The 10,794-nt window shown below is 38.0% G+C and overlaps 2 protein-coding genes across 3 annotated transcripts in view; one reads left to right on the top strand and one right to left on the bottom strand.

The window, feature by feature from the left end:
- Positions 1-2,210, top strand: part of LOC107731275 (semaphorin-3F-like) — a 36,726-nt gene extending 34,516 nt beyond the window's left edge. Inside the window, exon 18 of the mRNA XM_016542324.1 lies at positions 1,138-2,210. Coding sequence (XP_016397810.1) covers positions 1,138-1,554 — 417 coding nt within the window. The 3' untranslated portion in view covers positions 1,555-2,210. The remainder of the gene's footprint in view (positions 1-1,137) is intronic.
- A 2,486-nt stretch (positions 2,211-4,696) lies between these two features.
- Positions 4,697-10,482, bottom strand: wasb (WASP actin nucleation promoting factor b). 2 transcript variants are annotated; one of them, XM_016542345.1, is made up of 12 exons: positions 10,192-10,482; positions 9,476-9,616; positions 9,040-9,126; positions 8,812-8,908; positions 8,665-8,691; positions 8,547-8,582; positions 8,016-8,208; positions 7,887-7,929; positions 7,592-7,745; positions 6,379-6,785; positions 5,652-5,763; positions 4,697-4,950 (listed from the first exon to the last, which is right to left on the bottom strand). In XM_016542345.1, exons 1-12 carry the CDS (start codon positions 10,291-10,293, stop codon positions 4,895-4,897), a joined length of 1,455 nt encoding a protein of 484 aa, XP_016397831.1. In that variant the 5' UTR covers positions 10,294-10,482; the 3' UTR covers positions 4,697-4,894. The 2 variants fall into 2 exon arrangements, with proteins under 2 accessions (XP_016397831.1, XP_016397832.1); XM_016542346.1 differs by having other exon boundaries at positions 6,379-6,782.
- Positions 10,483-10,794: the final 312 nt, after the last annotated feature.

Here is a 10,794-nt window from a genome sequence, read left to right as displayed (position 1 = left end):
TATTTTGGATGTTTTACTTAAAAAATCTGAAAAAAGATGGTATAGAAGCAAAACAGCCCAAAATCTCAAAATTGACCCGAAAAAAAATAAATAAAAAGGTTTTGTCTGTATTGTCTTTGCTTTAGCTACATGAAAAGCCTACAAACTGATTTTTATGGTGAATTTTTAATGTAATGTACAGAAATGCATACAAACACATGAACACAAACAATTGATTTTAAAGGGTTAGTTCACCCAAAAATGAAAATTCTGTCATGAATTACTCACCCTCATGTCGTTTCAAACCTGTAAGACCTTCGTTCATCTTCGGAACGCAAATTAAGATATTTTTCATGAAATCCGAGAGCTTTCTGACCCTGCATATACAGCAATGGAACTACCACATTCAAGGCCCAGAAAGGTAGTAAGGGCATCGTTAAAATAGTCCATGTGACATCAGTGGTTCAACCTTAATTTAATGAAGCTACAAGAATACTTTTTGTGTGCAAAGAAAACAAAAATAATGACTTTATTCAACAACACCACACGCATGTATGGTGGTACTCTCGTGAACGTGGGTTGAAGACAGACACGGAAGAGAAGAAATTGTTATTTTTGTTTTCTTTGCACACAAAAAGTATTCTTGCAGCTTTAAAAAAATTACGGTTGAACCACTGATGTCACATGGACTATTTTAATGATGTTCTCACTACCTTTCTGGGCCTTGAACGTGTAAGTTGCATTGCTGTCTATGCAGGGTCAGAAAGCTCTCCGATTTCATCAAAAATATCTTAATTTGTGTTGAAATTTGACATGAAACGTCCCATTAGATTTATTGTTGTATAGTGTATATTAGGAAAATTGCTGTTAAGCCATTAAGTGGATTAATATTAAAATTTTTAAAGTCTTTTGCCATTAAAATTAGAAATTTATTACAGTGCACTCTCATGTCATTGTTGAACTTGTATGACTTTCTTTCTTCAGTGGAAGTTTGAAAAATCTCTCCGGGGTTTTTTGTCATTATAATGAAAGTGCTGTTTCGAACTCCTATTGACTTTCATTCTATGGACAAATGCAGTTGAAACATGCTTCGAAATTCATATTTTGTGTTTTGTATCAGTAAATTAGAAGGTTTAAATGACTCCTTTTCCTTTTCAGCTCAGTCGAGACAAAGATGTCTTGAAGACCGGTCATGGCATCCTGCTGAAATCTCTCACCCAATTGGATGCCGGCCTTTACCACTGCCTGGCAACTGAGAACAACTTCAAACACACCGTGGCACGCATCTCCCTACGGATCCTGGACCGGGAGATCGTGGACGCGCTGACCGAGTCGGACGTCCCGATCGAACCAGAGCACCGCCACCACCATTCCCATCACCACCCTCCACCGCCGCCCCCTCCCCCTCAGACCAACCCACCTGCTCTCCAGCTCCACCCACAGCCTGAAGTGCGTCTCATCAACCAGTACTGCCAGTCCTACAGGCAGCAGATAAAAAGCCAGCCACTCAAAGCCAAACGCAGCAATCGCAGGCATACGGGAGAACAGGAAGGGGAGGAGCTACAGGAGCAGTGAATGAAACAGCACCTGGGAGGACCCTGTTGACCATGTCCCGTCCATGTGCCCCATCATTATGTCCTTCTTCTAGGCAAACTCGGTCCATTTAATAAAATGATTCATTAGATGTATCAGACTGTGTCTGAACTAGATTGATTTTCGTTTGATTCACTTAGCTCCCCTAACTAATCTAAATCTGGCTGTGATGTGCTCACTTCCATAGCTAGCATGAAACCACACATTTTTCGAAATGAATTCCTTAAAACGTCCAGCCACACCAGCAAAACTACTGCTGTTTTATGTTAAACATAAGCTATTCCATTCTAATATTCAGTACACCAATGACTGCAGTGTAAATACTATCAGAAACGTTTGGAAACATGTACGTTGTAGAGGCTTCAAAAGGTGTTTGGGGTGAAATCGAAAGATTGCTGATTCAGTCAGTCGTCTCTAAACCCCCACACCATAAAATACAGTTGTGGAAGGAATGTTTTGGAGCATTTGAAGATTACTACAATTATAGCACAATATATCTTGCCATCATTTTGACCACTAAAGCTTTTACTTTTCTTGGCATTTGCAATTTTTTTATAGAGTTTTCTGTAGTAAAGTCATTGCAAGAACAGGTCAATTTGTATGGACAACTAGAAGTGACAATTAAAATTAAAATGAATATAATATGAAAATATCTGTTTAAAATTAAAATTAATATAATAATTTAAACATTAAAATGGAAATAAATAGTTTTAGAAATTATAAATCGATAACTTATTTCTATCATTTTTACTTTTAAGTGTCACTTCTAGTCCTCCATACATTTGAGCTTTAATTTGAGTCTTGATCCATAACAGAAATTTGAAATCTTTGAACTGTAAAACAAGTAAAACAAAAAAAGTTTCTATCAAAAGTGATATTTCAGTATTATTCACGTTTATCGTTTCAGAAAAAAAAACTACAGATAGATTGAGAATTTAAAATAATTGCAATAACAATATTGGACATTAGATTAAAAATACATTAAAAAAAAGTTTTACATTTTAAATATGTGGATTGTAAAACAAAATATTTATCTAATACTAAAAATATTATATATTTTGTCTCTTTTTTTTTTGTAATGGAACAAGCAGTTCTTTGCAGCATGATTGGATCATTGCCCTGGAAATTTAAATGTTTTATTAGGACAAGACTGTGGACCAAAATGACAAAAATAAAAGTTGTTTATAGGGATTATGCATCGGAATTTCTCCTGTGTGATCAATGCAACCAGACGTAGATAGATATTAATGTGAAAAGCCCTGATACGCACTTCACAAGTCAGTTATCTTCTTTTGTCGTCTTGTAAAACAAATGCTTGTCCCCAACTACTATGAGTGAAGGGATCTTCCCTGATTTGAACTACTGTATATAGATACAGTTTTTCAGTCTGGTCTCTTCTGTCTTTGACTCTGGACTCTGATGATAGTCAGACCACTAAAAACATTCTCTCTCTCAATCCATCGAATTGAAACATTTTGTATTCCACGGTTTGTCAATGGTGATATGTGGTCATGTTTTTTGCTCGTGTATGAACACAGTATCTGTGCTTTGTGTTGTGTGACAATGACACATGTACATAGAAAATGTATGTATTCGACTAGTCACTGGTCAGGATTAAAAACTAACCTCCTCTCTTTCCTCATCTGTCACGTGACCCTCTGTCTTTCTCTTTTTCTCGCTCTCTCTCTCACCCACACCATACAACATATTTATTGTGAGAGTGTACATATTCATTGTGTTGTGCTCTTTGGTGGTGGGACAGGGCTGGTTTTGATGGAAAATGTCATTGTATGTATTGTTTATTAACAGGACCAGGACACATAGAGAGATGCTGAGGAGAAAGAGGTAGATGTCTTTGAAGAAACTATAATCAGTTAACCTGTAGACACATATATTTTAACATTTGAAACATTTAAATTAGCCTTGGGATTCTCAAGAAAAAAATATGGGCAAAAATAAATTCTTTTTATCAGTTGGCATGAAATATTTTTCATGTTTCAATATTTCGTGTTTTAAGCCAGAAATGTCTACCTCTTCAAGCACTTTCTATGGAATATCACTTGACACCAAACTAAAGGACAAAAGCAAGGGGAACGTGTTGTGTAATTTTCTTCTGAGAACATATACTTTGGCTAGCCCACGAATGTCATTTTTTTGAAAGGATAAGAGACTGTTTCTCTTCATTGAATGTTGGAGGAATATTTAAGACTGTGTTTAAAAAGCGCTCAAAGAAACGCTCTGTGGTTTTAACCCAAGACATGTTATCTGGTCTTGAAGGGTGGAGAACATATTCTAGAGTCCAAACCACATTTCTTTCCTCTCCACAGAGATGTTATTGTGCAGAATGACATCCGACACAACTTCTCTGAAGAACTTTAATGCCACATAGACTTTCTTTGTCCTGTTGTGTCTTTCGTTTGGTGTTGGTTGTTGAGCAAAACAGAAACTTCCTAAATATGGTTGCTTCCTAAATACTTCCTCTTTGTATTTACCAATGTTTGTGTATGTTCATGTTAATGTGATTGTTTGTGATAAATATTATTTTATTATCATGGTATTCTGGGATTTGGGAGTCCTGATAGGTGTTTTTTAAAGCAATAACAATAAACTGCTGTTTTTGTTTTTATCTGTGTATTTATTTATTTATTGTTCTAACTCACTGAACAACTGACATCTATCTATATCAAAAAGTATCATAAATACTTATTAATTAGATTAATTTACTACTTTTTGTAAACTTTTTTGTTAGTTCTACATTTGTCCTGTAGGGGGAGATATACAGAACATTGTACACGGCTTCAGAAAAATATATATATTATCTCGACAAGAATAACATCACTGGGTTTGTAGTTAAAAGAGACAGATTTGGAATAAGACCGTTGTTGAGTCAAAAGTATGTGCACATAGAAGGAAACATCCAACATAAAGCTGTGGTTAAACTTGGCAGTCCTATGTTTGGATGAAATCTAACACCACTCCTGGTTTGGCTCAACTAAAGTTCCTTCTTCCTAAATGAACTCACACTGAACTACTGCTGAGCTACTGAAGTGAAAGCTGGAGATGAAAACAGACCAGTCTTTGAAACAAGGCTGAGACACTGCAAAACAGACTTGAAATCTACTCATTGTCAAAGTTAGGGTTTTATTGCTTTATTGGATTTACAGAAGATCTTCAGATCATTCAGTGCAACTTTAATCTGGAATAACCTGAAGATTTCATGCCTATTGCTAAAATGATTTCCAATGAGCATCAGCTTTATGAGCTAATTTTTTTATGAATTGGTGGATGGCACAAGTTTGTGAACCAAGAGCAGAGAGAAGCATTATTCATCCCATTCATCTTCTTCATCTTCATCACCCCCATCATCTTCTTCATCTCCTGAAGAAAGACAGAGAAAAAAGTTTGTGTTTGTTTGCATCTAATTATAAAACGATTATGCAGATAGCTACTAAAACGTACACGTCAAAGAAATAAAAGTCTGCTATTATCCTAAAGTTAAAAGACAATCGCCTTTTCGATAGCGCGCCTTTATATGCAAGCAGCAACTTGAAAATAAATTTTAATGGACTCTTTTCTGTTTATTGGTGTTTTTTGTCTTGAGAGTTTCTTTTTTTGTGCGTAGAACAACCAACCAATCATAAAACTAAACAGCGCTCGTTTCATTAAATATTCATCAGCTTTGCGCAATCGCAGAAACGTTGACGCCTGCGCTGCGCAGCACTTCGTTTTAGCGTTTGAGAGAAAGTAACGTGTCAAAAAGTAACATAAAACCCGTTAATATAAGTGAAGAAAAAAACGTATATTTTTACATGGATGGTCCAGGACAAACTGGAATAGACTGTCAGGAAAAATGTAAGTCAAACTGATGCCCAACAAGGAGACCAGCCGCTATTTGAAACAGCTCGAGTGCATGCTGTGTTCCTCCAATCAATTAAACACAGCAAATATGCAAATAAGAACATTAAGACGCGATTTACAAATGTGAAATATGGAAAAGGATAACCTAGGCTAGGATCTTGTTAACCCATGTTTTGAATGACCCGTGGTTGTAAAAATAATAGATTTATTAAATGAGTTACCTGAGGAATGGATAACTTTACTCCTTTTCTGCATCACCATCATCAGAGCTCCCACAATTCCCCCTGAGGATTCATCTTGAGCTAGAGGATTAGGGTCCGGGGATTCAGACACCTGACATAAAAACCATGAAACAATGGTTATACCCAACAAAGCACAGTAAAATACCCATTTACAGCAAGATTTTTTTTTTTTTTTAGTGAAGTGACGGATGGCCCATACTTGGAATTTGTGCTCTGCATTTAACCCATCCAAGTGCATACACACAGTAGTGAACACAAACCCAATGAAACGGTGCCTGGAGAGCAGTTGGAGGTTTGGTCCCTTGCTCAAGGGTCTCACCTCAGTCGTGGTATTTAGGGTGGAAGAGAGCGCTGTACATTCACCCCCCACCACCTACAATTCCTGCCAGACCTGAGACTTGAACCCGCAACCTTCGGGTTACAAGTCCAACTCTCTAACCATTAGATATATATACAGATATATAAAATGATAACGATAAAGATAAATATAACTAGGCCTATGCACGATAACGTAAAAAAATAGGCTAGTTCTGAAAGTGATTGCACTGGTATTGTTCCTCTGTATCGCTATCGTTATAGCTGTGATGCTGACTTCCCTATTCTCATTTAATTATAATGATTATTATCACGTTATCGTTACTATGAACAGCCCTTAATACTTATAGAAACGACTGAACAAAATGCATTGCATCTGCATCTCACGTACATTCTTTAGCACACGTCCACGGCGAATTTCCTCCATTAAGGTACCTCGTCCTCCAACACCAGAGGGAGGAGGAGGTGGTGCTGAGCTGCCAGGACTACTGGGGATGTTACTGGCTGAAGAAGGCGGCGGCGGTGGAGGAGGAGGTGGGGGCGGAGGTGGAGGCGGTGCACCGCCACCCATAGGTGGAGGAGGTGGCTTGTGACTGTGGCTGGGGGGTGGTGGTGGCGGGAGAGAAGATAGCATAGGGGGTGGAGGCCCAGAACGCCCTCCAGGTGGTGCAGGTGGCGGTGGACCGCGATGCGGGGGTCCAGGGCTTCGTGAAGGTGGTGCAGGACGTCCAGGTGGACCTGGGACTGGGGGACACCCGCCGCGAGGTGGAGGAGGTGCAGGGGCAGAACGAGGACCTTCTGGGCAACAAGCATAATTAAAGTCAAATGAAACTGAAAAAAAAAAGAACCGGGACTTGGTTCTATTGATTGGTTGTTGATTGGATGGAGGCAGATCTGAATGTGAGTTTGTGGTCGATTGTGAGAAAGGGGCGGGGTTTATGCAGACAAAATGATTGGAGAAGTCCGGCATATGTCAGCAGAGAAGTCTGCCTTTTTCATCGGAAGATCAAGTCATGACATTTTGAAAAAAATTATGAGCTCAAAATTAAAAATGATTAAATAAAGTATGCGTAGATTAATCGCTTACAATAAGATAAAAAAGATGCATTTAGAAAATAGATCTGAATTTTCATGTCATGCTGACATTAAGGATCTTATCAAGGTGAAATGATCCAAATGAAACTTCCAAATATTCCACACAGAATTTATTACATTTTGATTTTTGAATGAGCTCACCCTGTTTCCTCATTTCCTCTTTTACTGCGTCCAGACCTCCAGATTGCTCGATGAAGTCATAGATGATCTTAGATGTTTCTTTGTCTGCAAGCTGGGCATCACTGATACCAGCACTGTTGAACAGTTTCTTCAGGTCAGGGTGTTATGATATTTTGATAAAAAATTATGAGATCAAAATTTAAAATAAATAAATAAAATATGCATGGATTAATCGTTTACAATAACATCAATAAGATGCATTTAGAAAATAGATCTGAATTTTCATGTCATGCTGACATTAAGGATCTTATCAAGGTGAAATGATCCAAATGAAACTTCCAAATATTCCACACAGAATTTATTACATTTTGATTTTTGAATGAGCTCACCCTGTTTCCTCATTTCCTCTTTTACTGCGTCCAGACCTCCAGATTGCTCGATGAAGTCATAGATGATCTTAGATGTTTCTTTGTCTGCAAGCTGGGCATCACTGATACCAGCACTGTTGAACAGTTTCTTCAGGTCAGGGTCAAGATTGTTGGTCTAGAGGGGCCAAAGTCAGTGTTCATATATACAGGTTTGTTACTTTTTACCTTTATCATTTCAATTAGAATAAGCATTGAGTATCAGTTTATGTGACGAAATTTGCTTTATGCAGTTTTAAGGAAAAAGGACATTTCTTACATCAAAACCAGAGTTTGGATCCCACCCAACATGAGTGACATGACTGAAGAGGAATGAGAGGCAGCATCACGTCAAACAAATGAAACAAAACACAAGGTGAGTGTCCAACTTATGGGAAAATTCTCTTACTTGAATCCACTAGGAGCTCCGATATCTGCCTTAGTGAGCTTTGGGCCTTTCTTCTTTCCCTTTTTGTCCTTTTTGCCTATGGAGAGTGAGGCTGGTGCGGGGGTCAGCACTGGGGTGGAGCGGTACCTTGATGCCACAATATCTGGGTTCTGGATGTCCACCGTGGCCATTACATTTGGTTGTGAAACTGGACCTGGTTATTGGACATATATAGGTTAAACACTTGCATTTATCAATGAGTTAGACCATGTGATCACTGCAAGATACGTTAAAGTTAAGGACATTTCACCCAAAAATGAACTTTTTTCTTCTGCTGAACACAAAATACGGAGTTTTGAAGAACAAACATTGTCTAAAACAACTTTGGACACCATTGAATTTCAATACATAAGAAAAAAACACTGGGACATTTTTCAAATTATCTTCTTTTGCTTTCCACAGAAGAAAGGAAGTCATAAAGGTTTGGAGGTGAGGGTGAGTAATGATGACAGAATTGACATGAAGTGCATGAAGTGTTTAAAAGTGACTCACCATTTGTTGGAGGGGTTTGTGGTAGTGCCCGGTTTTCTGTTAATAAAAATAAAACCAGCCTTAAAATGCTAATCTAACAGTTAATACTAAGTGTATGTTTAACCTTGTCCACACATACCTTCAGACGGAGCATGCTGTTTTTTTTCTAAATATGCATATATATAAAAAAAAGGCACAAAGAGATACTGATGAAATATGAGGATTTATGGGTAATGAGCCTAGCAAAAATTCATATAAAATATGAATGAGAATGACAGTAACTGACCCTGATGATTGGATCTCTGATTAATCTTTTCCACAGTCATGTTTCTGAAAAATTCAGCTTCTGTCTCACTGGCAAAGTTCAAACCTACTTGACAGTCCTGAGACACAAGTGCATTCAAATATATTAGATCTCTTAGATTGTGAGATTTAGATTTTCCAGTGAAAACTTGCGTTTTACACAGCGTTGAGTTTTGGCTTGCATTGAGATTTTTAAAGGGCCTGTACCCACATCAGCTGCAAAAGTGTGGAAGAATCTCATTGGACAGCAATATGTCATCTGATTATACAGCTCTTGCTCCCAAACCATTTTGCCTTCCTGAAAATAAATAAATAAATGACATGAACATGCACGAATATTATCAAAGTCTAAATGGTGCTACCACCGTATGACTTCATGAGCTGAGTTGAGTTGCTGTGAATCATAACTCAAAGCAGAAAGTGTTTCTTTATTTAATTTCAGCCTGCTTGGCCACAGGTCAAGCTTGGTCATGCTAACAGGAGTCAGTATAAATCCATTTATCATCCTGGGCTTATATATAATCTCAGAGAACATCTTTATCTGCAAAGATGCTAGATGCATAAACATTCTGCATAACAATTCTGATGAATTAAAGATCAGTTATGATCATTTTTTTGCACTACAGTTTAGAATCTGAATTTCTAACCTTTATGTCATAGAGCCGGATGTAGTATGAACGTTTAGGATTGTCCTTAACGAAACACACAACTCCTGTATGTTGGAGACTCCATTGGGTCGGACTGTGAGGAAGAGCCATGTACAACTGAACAACCGCTGTGGCCATGGTCTGCACACACACACACAAACACAATAAACTGACATAAAAGTGCATTAATAAAAGATTAATGAGTGAAGTATTACAACAAAAGCTAAAGCAAAGACATCAGCATCCTCTACAACAACAGGAAGTGGCCTCAAACAGCATTTCCTCTCGCTCTCCAGTTAAACTTTGCCGTTACATACATCATTTGTCACTGCAGCAGACAGGTTAACAGTGTTGTGAAATGTATATATATATATAATATATATATACTTTTTTTATAATGTAAGTTTTCCTAGGTGGAGCTAATTGCAAAACTTTGGCTTTTACAGCATGTTCTGTAACAGGTTGTTTTGTATGCATTCTCTTCATCTTTTTCATTGCGCACACAGACAACGAAACAGCTTGAAAAGCTGAGTCTCCCTTTGACCTTTAACTGACATCAACAGTAACAGCTCCAGTCTCATCTGTGACTTCTGCACCATGTCTGTCCTTTCAGGAGTTTCTGTTTTATATCTGATTGATTTATATCCCCAAAACATCCTCTGTGGGACAGAATGTCCATCCGTGATTGGCTTTCTAATCAAAGTGACTTCACTCACCACGCATCTCCTTCCCAGCAGCTCTAGCAGGCGTTCATTCTCCTGGCTGCTGAGAAGAGAACTCTGCACGATCTCGTGCCCCTTGGCTTTTCCTCTGCTCATCTCTCCTTGATGTAATGGACACTCAGATTTTGGGACTCCACGCCTGGGGCCCTTGCTTAGCCCACAGTACCTGCCTGAAGCCTTTTTAGAACATGCAAATGGTTCGAAGGAACTGTTGCTTCCGTGTTCTGTAATCTGATGTAAATGCAGCACAGCAAAAGAGAACAGGAAGAACAAAACCACTGCGCAGATCTGCTCTCAGAATGTCGTGGACAGGCACGTGTTCCTTCGCTCACATAAAGAAAGGAGGAGCGCCTTGTCCATCCTCCTTCACTCATATAAGGTATATATATATATATTCAACATTTTCTTACATGTTAAAGAAAAAAGATAATAGGAAAAATAAGTAAAGGAATGAACAATAAGAAGTCAGATAGAGACATTATAAATGTCATTGTCCTCACAGGGGTACACAAAAAATAAATACATACATGTTGCACTTTTTAATACTGACCACACAATTTTTATTGAAAACGGCAAGTATGACAAAGTCAAAGGCCA

Source organism: Sinocyclocheilus rhinocerous, unplaced genomic scaffold (assembly GCF_001515625.1).
Source record: "Sinocyclocheilus rhinocerous isolate Xijiao unplaced genomic scaffold, SAMN03320098_v1.1 scaffold1600, whole genome shotgun sequence".
In the NCBI taxonomy this organism is placed as follows: domain Eukaryota; kingdom Metazoa; phylum Chordata; class Actinopteri; order Cypriniformes; family Cyprinidae; genus Sinocyclocheilus; species Sinocyclocheilus rhinocerous.
This window is presented reverse-complemented; position numbering and strand designations above follow the sequence as displayed.

Bases quoted from the DNA above. Each gene is read 5' to 3' on its own strand.
- wasb (XM_016542345.1), bottom strand. From the start codon at position 10,293: ATGAGCAGAGGAAAAGCCAAGGGGCACGAGATCGTGCAGAGTTCTCTT. The intron at 6,786-7,591 runs GTGAGCTCATTC...CTTGTTGCCCAG, and splicing joins AGAGGAAATGAGGAAACAGG to AAGGTCCTCGTTCTGCCCCT. The intron at 4,951-5,651 runs GTAACTCATTTA...GTCTTTCTTCAG, and splicing joins TAAAGTTATCCATTCCTCAG to GAGATGAAGAAGATGATGGG.